The sequence below is a fragment of the Scyliorhinus torazame genome, chromosome 1, assembly GCF_047496885.1.
Source record: "Scyliorhinus torazame isolate Kashiwa2021f chromosome 1, sScyTor2.1, whole genome shotgun sequence".
In the NCBI taxonomy this organism is placed as follows: Eukaryota; Metazoa; Chordata; class Chondrichthyes; order Carcharhiniformes; family Scyliorhinidae; genus Scyliorhinus; species Scyliorhinus torazame.
This window is the reverse complement of record NC_092707.1, coordinates 395184100-395200749: the sequence shown is the minus strand read 5'-3', so window position 1 is coordinate 395200749 and position 16650 is coordinate 395184100. Positions and strand designations below refer to the sequence as shown.

At 48.0% G+C, this 16650-nt stretch overlaps 2 protein-coding genes across 6 annotated transcripts in view; one reads left to right on the top strand and one right to left on the bottom strand.

Annotated features, from left to right (window-relative positions):
- The window catches only part of LOC140427724 (homeobox-containing protein 1-like), a 56732-nt gene extending 51909 nt beyond the window's left edge, over nt 1-4823 (bottom strand). For 2 of the 5 annotated variants that reach the window (XM_072513281.1, XM_072513324.1), the window contains exon 1: nt 4550-4821. The gene's annotated coding sequence lies outside the window, so the exon portion shown is untranslated. Of the gene's footprint in view, nt 1-4549 lie in introns of all 5 variants that reach the window. The other 3 variants (XM_072513314.1, XM_072513292.1, XM_072513303.1) reach the window with 3 other exon arrangements.
- Nucleotides 4824-4950: 127 nt separating this feature from the next.
- Nucleotides 4951-16650, top strand: part of ints9 (integrator complex subunit 9) — a 58431-nt gene continuing 46731 nt past the window's right edge. The window contains exons 1-2 of the mRNA XM_072513265.1: nt 4951-5110; nt 16063-16190. Coding sequence (XP_072369366.1) covers nt 5102-5110; nt 16063-16190 — 137 coding nt within the window. The 5' untranslated portion in view covers nt 4951-5101. The remainder of the gene's footprint in view (nt 5111-16062; nt 16191-16650) is intronic.

Below are 16650 nucleotides of genomic sequence, written 5' to 3'. Positions count from 1 at the left end.
GTGCAACATCATAGCAATAAACAGGAAAATGGCAAAGGCTGAAACCTTAAAATAAAAATAATATTAGCTGCATCTGAAGACAGATCTACCTTTTTAAAAAAAAATTTTGAGTGCCCAATTCATGTTTTCCAATTGAGGGGCAATTTAGCGTGGTCAATCCACCGACTTGCACATCTTTGGGTTGTGGGGACGAAACCCACGCAAACACGGGGAGAATGTGCAAACTCCACACGGACAGTGACCCAGAGCCGGAATCGGACCTGGGACCTCGGCACCGTGAGGCAAAAGGGCTAACCCACTGCACCACCGTGCTGCCCGTCTTTTACCTCCCTTTGAAAGATTCTACCATTTCAATGGATTTGGAAGATCCTATGGCCCTTTTAAAAGAGCAGCCAACTTCAACCATTGACCTATCCAACATCAATCTCTCCACCAACATCAATTGAAAAGATTATTTGTCTCATTGACTGTGGAATCTTGCCATGCACAAACTGACAATTATTACATTTCTAAAGTATAAATCGCTGTAATGGAAGATCTTTGGAAGATCTCAAGAATATAAGGAGCCCCAAGATGCAAGCTTCGTGTTCTGCCAAAAACATTTGGCAAATTCCCAACTGAAAGGGAACTAGTTAAACTACAATATGTGGAAATCCTGAGAAGATTATGGGACTGGATAAGAAACTGGACAAAAAAGGATAGGAAACGGTGTACTCGCGAGAGGCATGGCATTACATGTAGTAAGTTAGAACTGATTACAGGAACCTTTGCTCCGATCCTGCGCTGCAGGGAGATAGGAACAAATTGTTAGCTTGCTAAATTTTCAAAAAAAACACAGAAATAATAGAGAGAAATGCAATTGGGGTCTTGTGAAAAGGTTCATAGTTACATAGTTATGCCGGTAATCACCAAAAGGAACTTAATACCGGCAAATGCAAAGCAATGAACACTGGCAGAAAGAATGGCATTTGAAGGTATTCAATGGAAGCAGAGAGGCAGCAGAGAAACAGCCGGGGGGGGGGGGGGGGGGGGGGGGGTTACAACTTAACATTGAGAAAATAAGAAATAATTAAAAGGCAAATCGAATATTGAGACAGATAGAAGACAGAGATAAATCCACCACATGCCACGCTAAGGTTCCAGAAAGCACTCTCAAACTTCACTTTCAACACTGTTAAACACCGGCAGCCACACTTCTGAAGAATTAAATTGCATTTAGTGCCTTTCACAACCACAGGATGTCCCAAAGTATTTTTACAATCAAAGTACTCTCACTGTTGTAATGGAGGAAACAAGTCTGCTAATGTGCAAACTCCTGGAAACAACCATGTGATAATTACCAGATAATATATTTTGTCATGTTGATTGAGGGATAGACATTGGCCTGGGCACTGGGGATAATCCCCTTGCTCTTCTTCACATCCACCTCAGAGATCTTTTACACCCACCTCAGAGATCTGATGGACCTCGCTTTAATGTCTCATCCGAAAGATGGAAAAGAAAATCTCCTTACTCGCTGGTTGATAAAACCTTGGAATGATCCAGCACACAATGCATTGTGGAGCTGAAGATTCAGTTGGATGTTCATTGGGGGAGTTGAAATGATCGAGTGAGCGGCACGGTGGCACAGTGATTAGCACTGCAGCCTCACAGTGCCAGAGATCCAGGTTCAATTCCTGCCTTGGGTGACTATGTGGAGTTTTCACATTCTCCCAGTGTCTGCGTGGGTTTCCTCCGGTGCTCCGGTTTCCTCCCACAGTCCAAAGACGTGCAGGATGGGTGGAGTTACGGGGATAGGGCGGGGGGAGTGAGTCGAGGTAGGGTGCTCTTTCGGATGGTCGGTGCAGACCGGATGGGGCTGAATGGCCTCCTTCTGCATTGTAGGGATTCAACAGATTGAATGTGTTTTTTTCCTCATCCCCTGGCTGTTTTATATTCTTATAGTTATTATTATTTACGAGAACAAACCAACCTCAACTCTTTCTCACCAGCATTGCTTCTAGGCAAGGTTTTTCTGCTGGAATCAGCACCATGCAATTCTGTGCTGGCACAAAGGCTTACAAAAAGCTCAGAATTGTCGATCGCCTGCAGAGGGGCCATAGAGAGACAAAACAAAAACATCTCTATTGTCGCCTGCTGAAAAGTTCTCTTTTAAATGAGGCATTTCAGGGCAGATTTAATTTTGTCACTCATGCACTTCAAGTGCTTTCAGCCATTCTTAACAAGGCCACGTGTGACCACCATTGCCACCCCATTCACAGGCAGGTTTGTGCAGCTGCCTCACAAATAAGGAACTCAACTGTATTCAGCTATTGTCTGTGTGCAAGCCCCTTGTATTTCCATGTATAAAATATCTAGATGAAATAAGCCAGAGAAAACTTGTACCAAATTTAATTCCAATGCATTCTTAAGCAGAGTTGAAGATATCCAGTTATACCACAAAATTACATTTTATCTGATCCTTTAAAATCCCTATTTAATGAGAAACATTCCACTGCTCAATTTAAATATAACAGAATGCAGAGCCTTTACCTTTCAAGCTACCCTGGTGCCATGGCAGGATCCACAGTGCATATACAATAAGATTGGCAGGGTTTATAGTGTATGTACAACAAGAATGTGGAAACTCAGATTTAATAACAGTACAGAAAGTCAAAAGTCACATTTGAAGAATATCAGGTTACCTGTAATAGGTTTTCATAACTTGCCTGGCTTCAAACAAGCAGCGATAACATGGGATTATACCATCCTTTGTCACATCTTTATCATAGAATCGTAGAGTTTTACAGCACAGAAAGAAGCCCTTCGGCCCATCATGTCTGTGCCAACCATCACGCACCTATCTATTCAAATCCCATTTTCCGCCACTTGGTCCATACCCTTGTATGCAATGGCATTTCAAGTGCTCATCTAAGTACTGCTTAAATGTTGCGAGGGTTCCCACCTCGACCCCACTTTCAGTCAGTGAGTTCCAGATTCCCATCAACCTATGGGTGAAAAAGATTTTCCTCAAATCTACTCCAAATCTCCTGCACCTTTCCTTAAATCTATGCCACCTGGTTATTGAACCCTTGTCTAAGGAGAACAGATTCTTCCTATCTATGTCCCTCATAATTTTGTACACCTCTATCAGGTTCCCCCCCTCAGCTTGCTCTGCTCTAAGGAAAACAACCCCGGCCTAGCCAGTATCTCACCATAGTTGAAATGCTCCAGCCCAGGCAACATCCTAGTGAATCTCTTTCTGCACCCTTTCTAGTAGGGCAGCACAGTGGTTAGCATGTTGCTTCACAGCTCCAGGGTCCCAGGTTCGATTCCCGGCTTGGGTCACTGTCTGTGCGGAGTCTGCACATCCTCCCCGTGTCTGCGTGGGTTTCCTCCGGGTGCTCCGGTTTCCTCCCACAAGTCGCGAAAGACACACTGTTACATCATTTAGACATTCTGAATTCTCCCTCGGTGTATGTGAACAGGCGCCAGAATATGGCGACTAGGGGCTTTTCACAATAACTTCATTGCAGTGTTAATGTAAGCCTACTTGTGACAATAAAGATTATTATATTACAATAACATCCTTGATCATTTGAAATAGGAATTACTGACCATGTTCTATAAAATATAGAGTGGACTGGAGGGAATTGTCCTGCAGCAATGACGAGACAGTAGGTAGTCATCCACGCAAACTACAAAGACCATTCGTTTCCCAGACAATGCATCAACAATCTTCTTAAGGACAATATCCCAATGGAACAAGCTGCCAAAGGAAATAGTCACAGTGCCATAGTTGGAAATCAAGACCGATCTTTAGGTTATTTCACTTTGTTTTTAATCAGGACCACCATCCCTGCAGCTCACCTCTGGCAAAGTTAGCGCTACCCCAGGTAAATCTTGGCGGAATGCAGATATTAGTCTGTGATAGCAAGCAAGACAACTCGACCAGAAGCACACAAGAACAGAACGATTCAGTCGCACGTATATTTCATGAGTTTATAGGTGTTTCACCTCCACATCGAAAACTACAATCGGCCATCCTAGAACGGTGAGATTGTGCAGTGCAAACGTCCACTGCAAACTTACTGGCTAGCGTGCATGATGACCCTTGTGAGAGAGAGAGAGAGAGAGTCTCGAGATAAAAGACACTTCCTAACTTCCCAACGCCATTGAAACCTCATTCAGAAATGTCACATTTCGTTCCATGTATGTAACACTCAAATATTTTCTCAAGCAACATCCATTATTTTGATGCATTGCACTCTGGGGGGCAGGGGAGGGAGAGGGGGGGGGGGGGGGTGGAGAGAAGAATAAGCTTCTTATGTGTAACACAGTATTACCTTGCTTATTTAAAATCTTTGATAGTCTTTAAAATTTGACAGTTGTTAACTCGCCCTGACTTGATCCAATGCAAGGTGAACACAAAACACTGTATTTAAGAACAGTACAGTGGCCCAACATTTTTTTTAAAAACGAGACTGAAGAATCACTTCCCTCAACTAAAAATAAACAACCCTCCACACCCCCAAACATCTCTCTGGGCAGAAATAAATAAAACACTTACCACCTTCTCAGCTTCCTCTGTGATTATCAGAAATAGCCTCATCCATTTAAACACAGCCAGAGTGCCTTTTCCCCAAAAAGGAGGTGACTCTTTCATTTATATTTTTTAATTGGAAAGCAGACCAGGCGAGAAACTTTCTCAAACCTGCACCTCAGGAGTGAATGTGAGGCGCCTTTGTCTGCCTGAGACCCGCCATGATTAACAACATCAAACTCCCAGAGAGCGAGAGAGAGCGACCAGGGGCGGCCCTGCTCTCCCCACCTGCTCCTCCTCAGCCGCGGGGCGCGCCGGGAGCTGTAGTCGTCGGCGTCCCCCTCTTCCGCCGGGCGCCCGGCGGGGGGGAGGGGACAACGTGTGACTACAACCCCCGTCCTGCCTTGCGGCCGCGCCGTGTCGGCGCACGCGCACTCCCTCTGGTCGGCGCCGCTCCGGCTGCCCCCACCCTCCCCTCCGCATTTGAACCCTGACATTTGACCTGGTGCCCAGGGAACGGGGGGAAAGGAAGCTCCCCCCACCTCCATGGAAACGGTTCTGGCCGCTTGAAGGGGGAAAATGAGGCTGGTAAGCATCTTTTTTTTTTTTAATCCTGTTTTATTTTGTGTAAGGAATGATTGAGGGAGTTGCCTCATGGAGGCCTGACTGTGGCATTCTTGTGAGTGGAGGTAAAGTCCAGCTAGGAGCAAGAGGGCATGCAGTCCAGGAGGAGTTTACCAGAGTGCAGCATCAGTTATATGTACAATATTGTGCCTGTGTGTGGTCATCTTGCGATTTAGGGGGGGGTAGAGGGGAGAAAATGCTTATTCACTCAAATTAATGCCTGGGATGATCTGCTGGGAAATATCCAGGTCCCTCTGGACGCTCTGGTATCTGTCAACTAACAGGGCTGAGCCTCAATTGAAAGGCCTTTTCCCCATCCTGAGTTTTTTTTTTAGACATAGGAGCAGAATTAGGCCACTCGGCCCATCGAGTCTGCTCCGCCATTCAATCATGGCTGAAATGTTTCTCATCCCCATTCCCCTGCCTTCTCCCCATAACCCCTGATCACCTCAGTAATCAAAGAATCTCTGTGTGAAAGGCGTTCTGTGATTTGCCCTCCACAGCCTTCTGCGGGCCATGAGTTCCATCACCCTCTGGCTGAAGAAATTCCTCCTCATCTGCGTTTTAAAGGATCGTCCCTTCAGTCTGAGGCTGTGCCCTACTAGAGGAAACATCCTCTCCACGTTCACTTGTTATCTTGGTATCCTGTCAGTTTCAATGAGATTCCCCCCTCACCCTTCTAAACTCCAATGAGTACAGATCCAGAGTCCTCAACTGCATCCATCCACATTGATAAGGATGAAGAAGGTGCCCCAATTCATCCGTACAGAAGAGCATAAACTACTCCCCATCACTGTATCTGACTGTTTCTTGTTAAACTCCATCCCTGCTGTCAATGACGAAATGTAATTATATAGCAACTTTCACGATATTAGATGTTACAAAGCAGACTTATCGGTGCAGGATTTTTGTGATACAGTCACTGTTATAAGGGAAATGGATCAGCCAATTTGTGCACAGCAAGCTCCCACCAACAGCAATCTCATGAAATAAACATCACCACAGTACCAGAGGTCCATAGGCTGCTCTTACCTTTGAAAAAGAGAGCTGCCTTGTGCTGATTTAACCTGCAGAACACCACAACTTAGGTGAGGGACAAGCTTGAGAATGCAGAGCTTTCATGGTAACCTCAGCCGGTAGGGAATTGAACCCGCGCTATTAATGTCGCTCTGCATCACAAACCAGCCGTCTAGCCAGCTGACCTCCTTACAGCAATGTCATAATGGCCAGATAAGAAATAGAAGTGGGAGTGGGTCATAAGCTTGTTGATCCTGCTCTTCTTTCAATATGATCATGGTTGTTTTAGGTGTTTTGTATTCACTTTTTGGGATGTGGGTGTCACCGTTAGGCCAGCATTTATTGCCCATCCATATTTGTCCTTCAGAAAGTGGTGGTGAGTTGCCTTCTTGAATCGCTGCAGTCCTTGAGGTGTAGGTATACCCACTAACCCGTTAGGGAGAGTTCCAGGATGTTGCCCCAGTGACAGTGAAGGAACGGCGATAATGTAAGCCGACTTGTGACAATAATAAAGCTTACTATTCGCTTATATTTCCAAGTCAGGGTGGTAAGTAATTTGGAGGGTGTTATAACCTGCCTACTTACCATTGGCTGGGGACTAATGACTATCCCACAATCCTGTGGGAGTATGAGCTTCCCCAATGAGGGGGGGCGGAGAAACCATTAGTAAACTCCTAGTATAAATAAAGCTGGCCAGTTCAGGAACCAGCAGGAAGGAGTATGTAGCAAGGGAAGTTACTGCTACTGTTATGTATATATGTTATTGTAAATAAATGCTATTACTTTGTATCCTTAAAACCCGTGCTGGATTCTTCGTGGCCCTCACAAAAGAGGGGAACCTCCAGGTGGTGGGTTCCCAGGTATCTGCTGCTCTTGTCCTTCCAGATGGTGTCTAAGGAACCGTGGCGAGTTCTTGCAGTGCATCTTGTAGATGGTACACACTGCTGTCACTGTTCGTCGGTGGTGGAGGGATTGAATGTTTGTGGAAGGCGGAGCAATTAAGCGGACTGCTTTGTCCTCGATGGTGTCAAGCTTCTTGAGGGTTATTGGAGTTGCACTCATCCAGGCAAGTGGAGAGTATTCCATTACGCTCCTGACTGGTGCCTTGTAGATGGTGGACAGGCTTTGGGAGTCAGAAGGCGAGTTACTCGCCGTAGGATTCCTAGCCTCTAACCTGCCCTGGTAGCCACACTACTAATATGGCTAGTTCAGTTCAGTTTCTGATCAATGGTAACCCCCAGGATGTTGATTGTGGGGGATTCAGCGATGGTAATGCCATTAAATGTCAAGGGCCGGTGGTTAGATCCTCTGTTGTAGGAGATGGTCATTGCCTGGCACTTGTGTGGCGCGAATGTAACTTGCCACTTGTCAGCCCAAGCCTGGATATTGTCCAGGTCTTGCTGTATTTGAACCTGGACTGCTTCATTATCTGAGGAGTTGCGAATGGTGCTGAACATTGTGCAGTCATCTGCAAACATCCCCACTTCTGACCTCGTGATGGAAGGAAGTTCATTGGTGAAGCAGCTGAAGATGGTTGGGCCTGAGGACACTACCCTGAGGAACTCCTGCAATGATGTCTTGGATCTGAGATGATTGACCTCCAACCATCACAACCATCTTCCTTTGTACCAGGTATGACTCCAACAAGCGGAGAGTTTTCCCCCTGATTCCCATTGATTCCAGTTTAGCTAGGGCTCCTTGATGTTGGTGAAGGGATAAATGTTGACCAGCACGCTCCAAGTCCCACACTGCTGGCTGTATTATTAGCTGCATAGGACATGGTGTGGAGTACCCTCGATTTTAAAAACTCATTCTTGCGAGCTCACTAACTGGACTAGCCATATAAATACTGTGGCTGCAAAAGTAGGTCAGAGGCTAAGAATCCTGCATCGAGTAACTCAATCTCCTGACTCAGCAAAGCTCCTTAGGTAGCACCTTCCAAACCCACAACCACTACCATCTAGAAGGACAAGAGCAGCAGATACATGGGAACCCCACCACCTGGACGTTCCCCTCCAAGTCATTCACCATCCTGACGGGAATATATCGCCGTTCCTTCACTGGGTCAAAATCCTCGAACTCCATCCCTAACAGCACAGTGGGTGACCTACACCACATGTGCTGTAGCGGTTCAAGATGGCAGCTCACCACCACCTTCGCAAGGGCAATTAGAGGTGGGCAACAAATGCTAGCCTAGCCGGTGACGCCCACATCCCGTAAAGATGAATTTTAAACAAACGTAGTAAACTGACTCTTTGACCAAGCTTTTGGTCCACTCCTCTAATATTTCCTCCTTTGGCGTGGTGTCCATTTTTCCTTCTACCTCTGTAACGTGCTTGTGTAAATTCAGATTGGACGGTGATTCCTGCAAGTGATCACATGCCCACTGAGAAAGGACAGGATCAATAACCTGGAAAATTCAAGCTTTTAAGGTGACCGGCTTAGGAATGGAAACCCCAGCTAGCTGGAATCTCTTTTGTTTTATAACATTTATTATAACCTACAGGTTGCTGCATCAAATAGGGGACTTAATTCCGGGAATTCCAATGTGTGATGTGGTCACTTTAATTGGAGAAGAATACTTTCTCTTACTATTGCTTCCCTGAGTTTTTAATTGTTTCATTGAATGTGAGTGTCACTGGCATTTATTGCTCATCCCTAATTGCCCTTAAGAAGGTGGTGATGAGCTGCCGTCATGAAGCGCTGCAGCCCATTTGGGACACGTACACCCCAGTGCTTTTGGGGAGGAAGCTTGGCGATTTTGACTCGGCCACAATGAAGGAATGGTAATACAATTCCAAGTCGGGAAGGTGTGTGGCTTGGGGGGGGGACTTGCAGATGTCAGAATTCCCATACATCTGATGCCCTTGTCCTTCGAGGTGATAGAGATCATAGGTTTGGAAAGTGCTGTTGAAGGAGATTTGGTGAGTTGCTGCAGGACATTTTGTATATGGTACACATTGTGTGGCAGTGGTGGAGAGAGTGGATATTTAATCATTTATGGATGTTCTCAAAACATCCCTAAAGAGTCTAAACATATCTTCCGACTCATTGAAGTCCTTGACCAGTGACTGACCAAAATGGAAAAGATTTATTCAGAAAGGCACAGAACACATTTGAGAGACTTTGTTGAGGGCAGGCAGAGGTGAAGTTGAGGCATCGGATGGAGCACACAAATCTCCAAGCTCCTCATCTGCCCAACCCATCGAGCACTAGCTGCCCCTGGTGTAGCAGTCTGCAGATTGTGGATCGCACTTATCAGCCATCTCAGAACCCATTGAACTGGAGTAGAAGCAAATCATCCTGGATCCAGAGGGATTGCCTCAGAAGAAGAAAGAATGTTTAAGGGTTAGATGGGGTGCCAATGAAGTGAGCATCTTTATTCTGGATGGTATGAAGCTGCTTGGGTGTTATTGAAACTGCACTCATCCAGCCATGGGGTGAATATCCCATCACACTCCTGACTTGTGCCTTGTAGGTGGTGGACAGGCTTTGGGAAGTCAGGAGATGAGTTATTCATTGCAGAAATCCCGGTCTCTGACCTGCTCTTGTAGCCATAGTATTTATATGGGTGCTCCAGTTAAGTTTCGGGTCAATGGTAACCCCATGATGTTGCTGTTGGGGAATTCAGCAATGGTAATGCCATTGAATTTCTTTTTTTTTTTTATTAAATATTTTATTGAAAATTTTTGGTCAACCAACACAGTACATTGTGCATCCTTTACACAATATTATAACAACACAAATAACAATGACCTATTTTATAAACAAAAAATGAATAAATAATAAATAACAAAAATGAAAACTAGCCCTAATTGGCAACTGCCTTGTCACAAGTAACACTCTCCAAAAATATAATTTAACAGTCCAATATATAATTATCTGTAGCAACGACCTATACATATTATACAGTATGTATTAACAACCCTGAGAGTCCTTCTGGTTCCTCCTCTTCCCCCCCCCCCTCCCCCCCGATCCTGGGCTGCTGCTGCTGCCTTCTTTTTCCCATTCCGTCTATCTTTCTGCGAGGTATTCGATGAACGGTTGCCACCGCCTGGTGAACCCTTGAGCCGACCCCCTTAGGACGAACTTAATCCGCTCTAGCTTTATAAACCCCGCCATGTCATTTATCCAGGTCTCCACCCCCGGGGGCTTGGCTTCTTTCCACATTAGCAATATCCTGCGCCGGGCTACTAGGGACGCAAAGGCCAAAACATCGGCCTCTCTCGCCTCCTGCACTCCCGGCTCTTGTGCAACCCCAAATATAGCCAACCCCCAGCTTGGTTCGACCCGGACTCCTACTACTTTTGAAAGCACCTTTGTCACCCCCATCCAAAACCCCTGTAGTGCCGGGCATGACCAAAACATATGGGTATGATTCGCTGGGCTTCTCGAGCACCTCGCACACCTATCCTCCACCCCAAAAAATTTACTGAGCCGTGCTCCAGTCATATGTGCCCTGTGTAATACCTTAAACTGAATCAGGCTTAGCCTGGCACACGAGGACGACGAGTTTACCCTGCTTAGGGCATCTGCCCACAACCCCTCCTCGATCTCCTCCCCCAGCTCTTCTTCCCATTTCCCTTTTAGTTCATCTACCATAGTCTCCCCTTCGTCCCTCATTTCCCTATATATATCTGACACCTTACCATCCCCCACCCATGTCTTTGAGATCACTCTGTCCTGCACCTCTTGTGTCGGGAGCTGCGGGAATTCCCTCCCCTGTTGCCTCGCAAAAGCCCTCAGTTGCATATTCCTGAATGCATTCCCTTGGGGCAACCCATATTTCTCGGTCAGCGCTCCCAGACTCGCGAACTTCCCATCCACAAACAGATCTTTCAGTTGCGTTATTCCTGCTCTTTGCCACATTCCATATCCCCCATCCATTCCCCCCGGGGCAAACCTATGGTTGTTTCTTATCGGGGACCCCCCCAAGGCTCCAGTCTTTCCCCTATGCCGTCTCCACTGTCCCCAAATCTTCAGTGTAGCCACCACCACCGGGCTTGTGGTGTAGTTCCTCGGTGAGAACGGCAATGGGGCTGTCACCATAGCCTGTAGGCTAGTCCCCCTACAGGACGCCCTCTCTAATCTCTTCCACGCCGCTCCCTCCTCCTCTCCCATCCACTTACTCACCATTGAAATATTAGCGGCCCAATAATACTCACTTAGGCTCGGTAGTGCCAGCCCCCCCCTATCCCTGCTACGCTGTAAGAATCCCTTCCTCACTCTCGGGGTCTTCCCGGCCCACACAAAACCCATGATGCTCTTTTCAATCCTTTTTAAAAAAGCCTTCGTAATCACCACCGGGAGGCACTGAAACACAAAGAGGAATCTCGGGAGGACCACCATCTTAACCGCCTGCACCCTCCCTGCCATTGACAGGGATACCATATCCCATCTCTTGAAATCCTCCTCCATCTGTTCCACCAACCGCGTTAAATTTAACCTATGCAATGTGCCCCAATTCTTAGCTATCTGGATCCCCAGGTAACGAAAGTCCCTTGTTACCTTCCTCAACGGTAGGTCCTCTATTTCTCGACTCTGCTCCCCTGGAAGCACCACAAACAACTCACTTTTCCCCATGTTCAATTTATACCCTGAAAAATCCCCAAACTCCCCAAGTATCCGCATTATTTCTGGCATCCCCTCCGCCGGGTCCGCCACGTATAGTAGCAAATCGTCCGCATACAAAGATACCCGGTGCTCTTCTCCTCCCCATAGCACTCCCCTCCACTTCTTGGAACCCCTCAACGTTATCGCCAGGGGCTCAATCGCCAGTGCAAACAATAATGGGGACAGAGGGCATCCCTGCCTTGTCCCTCTATGGAGCCGAAAATATGCAGATCCCCGTCCATTCGTGACCACGCTCGCCACTGGGGCCCTATACAACAGCTGCACCCATCTAACATACCCCTCTCCAAAACCAAATCTCCTCAACACCTCCCACAAATAATCCCACTCCACTCTATCAAATGCTTTCTCGGCATCCATCGCCACTACTATCTCCGTTTCTCCCTCTGGTGGGGCCATCATCATTACCCCTAACAACCTCCGTATATTTGTGTTCAGCTGTCTCCCCTTCACAAACCCAGTTTGGTCCTCGTGGACCACCCCCGGGACACATTCCTCTATTCTCATTGCCATTACCTTGGCCAGGACCTTGGCATCTACATTTAGGAGGGAAATAGGTCTATAGGACCCGCATTGTAGCGGGTCCTTTTCCTTCTTTAAGAGAAGCGATATCGTTGCTTCAGACATAGTCGGGGGCAGTTGTCCCCTTTCCTTTGCCTCATTAAAGGTCCTCGTCAGTACTGGGGCGAGCAAGTCCACATATTTTCTATAGAATTCGACTGGGAATCCATCCGGTCCCGGGGCCTTTCCCGCCTGCATGCTCCTAATTCCTTTCACCACTTCTTCTACCTCGATCTGTGCTCCCAGTCCCACCCTTTCCTGCTCTTCCACCTTGGGAAATTCCAGCCGATCCAAGAAGCCCATCATTCTCTCCCTCCCATCCGGGGGTTGAGCTTCATATAATTTTTTATAAAATGTCTTGAACACTCCATTCACTCTCTCCGCTCCCCGCTCCATCTCTCCTTCCTCATCCCTCATTCCCCCTATTTCTCTCGCTGCTCCCCTTTTCCTCAATTGGTGTGCCAGCAACCTGCTCGCCTTCTCCCCATATTCGTACTGTACACCCTGTGCCTTCCTCCATTGTGCCTCTGCAGTGCCTGTAGTCAGCAAGTCAAATTCTACATGTAGCCTTTGCCTTTCCCTGTACAGTCCCTCCTCCGGTGCTTCCGCATATTGTCTGTCCACCCTCAAAAGTTCTTGCAGCAACCGCTCCCGTTCCTTACTCTCCTGCTTCCCTTTATGTGCCCTTATTGATATCAGCTCCCCTCTAACCACCGCCTTCAACGCCTCCCAGACCACTCCCACCTGGACCTCCCCATTATCATTGAGTTTCAAGTACTTTTCAATGCACCCCCTCACCCTTAGACACACCCCCTCATCTGCCATTAGTCCCATGTCCATTCTCCAGGGTGGGCGCCCTCCTGTTTCCTCCCCTATCTCCAAGTCCACCCAGTGTGGAGCGTGATCCGAAATGGCTATAGCCGTATACTCCGTTCCCCTCACCTTCGGGATCAATGCCCTACCCAGCACAAAAAAGTCTATTCGCGAGTAGACTTTATGGACATAGGAGAAAAACGAGAACTCCTTACTCCTAGGTCTGCTAAATCTCCACGGGTCTACACCTCCCATCTGCTCCATAAAATCTTTAAGTACCTTGGCTGCTGCCGGCCTCCTTCCAGTCCTGGACTTCGACCTATCCAGCCCTGGTTCCAACACCGTATTAAAATCTCCCCCCATTATCAGCTTTCCCATCTCTAGGTCCGGAATGCGTCCTAGCATCCGCCTCATAAAATTGGCATCATCCCAGTTCGGGGCATATACGTTTACCAAAACCACCGTCTCCCCCTGTAGTTTGCCACTCACCATCACGTATCTGCCCCCGTTATCCGCCACTATAGTCTTTGCCTCGAACATTACCCGCTTCCCCACTAATATAGCCACCCCCCTGTTTTTTGCATCTAGCCCCGAATGGAACACCTGCCCCACCCATCCTTTGCGTAGCCTAACCTGGTCTATCAGTTTCAGGTGCGTTTCCTGTAACATAACCACATCTGCCTTAAGTTTCTTAAGGTGTGCGAGTACCCGTGCCCTCTTTATCGGCCCGTTCAGCCCTCTCACGTTCCACGTGATCAGCCGAGTTGGGGGGCTTCCTACCCCCCCCCCCTTGTCGATTAGCCATCACCTTTTTCCAGCTCCTCACCCGGTTCCCACGCAGCTGTATCTCCCCCAGGCGGTGCCCCCCCGCCCATCCTCTCCCATACCAGCTCCCCCCTCTCCCCAGCAGCAGCAACCCAGTAATTCCCCCCTCCCACCCCCCCCGCTAGATCCCCCGCTAGCGTAATTACTCCCCCCATGTTGCTCCCAGAAGTCAGCAAACTCTGGCTGACCTCGGCTTCCCCCCGTGACCTCGGCTCGCACCGTGCGACGCCCCCTCCTTCCTGCTTCTCTATTCCCGCCATGATTATCATAGCGCGGGAACCAAGCCCGCGCTTCTCCCTTGGCCCCGCCCCCAATGGCCAACGCCCCATCTCCTCCACCTCCCCTCCTCCCCCCATCACCACCTGTGGGAGAGAGAAAAGTTACCCCATCGCAGGATTAGTACATAAAACCCGTCTTTGCCTCCCACATTCGCCCCACCACTTTGTTCGAACGTTCTTTTTAATAACCCGCTCATTCCAGTTTTTCTTCCACAATAAAAGTCCACGCTTCATCCGCCGTCTCAAAGTAGTGGTGCCTCTCTCGATATGTGACCCACAGTCTTGCCGGTTGCAGCATTCCAAATTTTATCTTCTTTTTATGAAGCACCGCCTTGGCCCGATTAAAGCTCGCCCTCCTTCTCGCCACCTCCGCACTCCAGTCTTGATAAACGCGGATCACCGCGTTCTCCCATTTACTACTCCGAGTTTTCTTTGCCCATCTAAGGACCATTTCTCTATCCTTAAAACGGAGGAATCTCTCCACTATGGCTCTGGGAATTTCTCCTGCTCTCGGTCCTCGCGCCATCACTCGGTATGCTCCCTCCACCTCCAACAGACCTGCCGGGGCCTCCGCTCCCATTAACGAGTGCAGCATCGTGCTCACATATGCCCCGACGTCCGCTCCCTCCACACCTTCAGGAAGACCAAGAATCCTCAGGTTGTTCCTCCTTGCGTTGTTTTCCAGTGCCTCCAACCTTTCCACACATCGTTTCTGATGTGCCTCCTGCGTCTCCGTCTTCACCACCAGGCCCTGTATATCGTCCTCATTCTCGGCTGCCTTTGCCTTCACGACCCGAAGCTCCTGCTCCTGGGTCTTTTGTTCCTCCTTTAGCCCTTCGATCGCCTGTAGTATCGGGGCCAACAGCTCTTTCTTCATTTCCTTTTTGATCTCTTCCACACAGCATTTCAAGAACTCTTGTTGTTCAGGGCCCCATGTTAAACTGCCACCTTCCGACGCCATCTTGGTTTTTGCTTGCCTTCCTTGCCGCTGTTCTAAAGGATCCACTGCAATCTGGCCACTTCCCCCTCCTTTTTCCATCCGTATCCAGGGGGGATTCCCTTCTGGTTTACCGCACAGTGTTTTTAGCCGTCAAAATTGCCGTTGGGGCTCCTATCAAGAGCCCAAAAGTCCGTTTCACAGGGAGCTGCCGAAATGTGCGACTCAGCTGGTCATCGCCGCACCCGGAAGTCATGCCATTGAATTTCAATTGGAGATGGTTAGATTCTCCCTCGTTGGGAATCGTTATTGCCTGAAACTTGAGTTGTGCAATTTACTTGGCAATCATCTAGTAGCCCAAGCCTGAATGTTGTCCAACTGGGCACTGCCCAGTTATCCAGCTGACAGAGAAAATGCTGATATCCTTGAAGATGAGGAAACCACGGGGCAGCACGGTGGCGCTGTGGATTAGCCCTGTTGCCTCACGGCGCCGAGGTCCCAGGTTCGATCCCGGCTCTGGGTCACTGTCTGTGTGGAGTTTGCACATTCTCCCCGTGTTTGCGTGGGTTTCGCCCCCACAACCCAAAAGATGTGCAGGGTAGGTGAATTGACAGCGTTAAATTACCCCTTAATTGGAAAAAATGAATTGGGTACTCTAAATTTAAATAAATAAATTTAAAAAAAAGATGAGGAGACCGCTGCAAGCTCAGCTTCCGATTTTAAAACATTAGACTTGCATGTGGTCAGGGTCTGCTTCAGTATCTGAGGAATGGGGAATGGTACTGAACCCTGTGTGTGTGTCTGTGTGTGTCTCTGTGAGCAGTGAAACCCTGTTCTTTTGCTTCTTCCCTCAGTACTGCTTGTCTGGTCATCCGACAATACCATGCAATGTCCTGAAGTTCAAGTCCACCACCATCATGCTTGACTGTGGGTTAGACATGACCTCAGCTCTCCACTTCTTGCCTTTGCCGCTTGTCCACAGGTAAGTTTCTCTTATTGAATATTCCAATCTTTCTAGGTAACATTTAAAATCGTAAATGACACAGGCTCCACCGATAATTCATTTTGTCAAATATACCACCCAGTCCAAAGATGTGCAGGTTAGGTGGATTGGCCATGCTAAATTTGCCCCTTGGTGTCCAAAAGGTTGGTTGGGGTTACTGGGGTATGAGGATAGGGTGGGGTCGTGGGATTAAGTAGGGTGTTCTTTCCAAGGGCAAGTTCTGTCTCGCATTCACCCACCACACCCCAAAACACATCCTGCACCTACCTGATGTTGCTGCTGTGCCAGTGGGATTGCGCTGTGTGGATATAATATCCATGAATTTGCAGGATCTGGAATGGCCTTCAACAGCAAAGTTCAGTCCTTTGGAACAGCTGCACATCTGATCAGAGCTGTGGTTGGGGTGGGCGGGGGTGGAAATTGAAGAAGACTAGTTCCA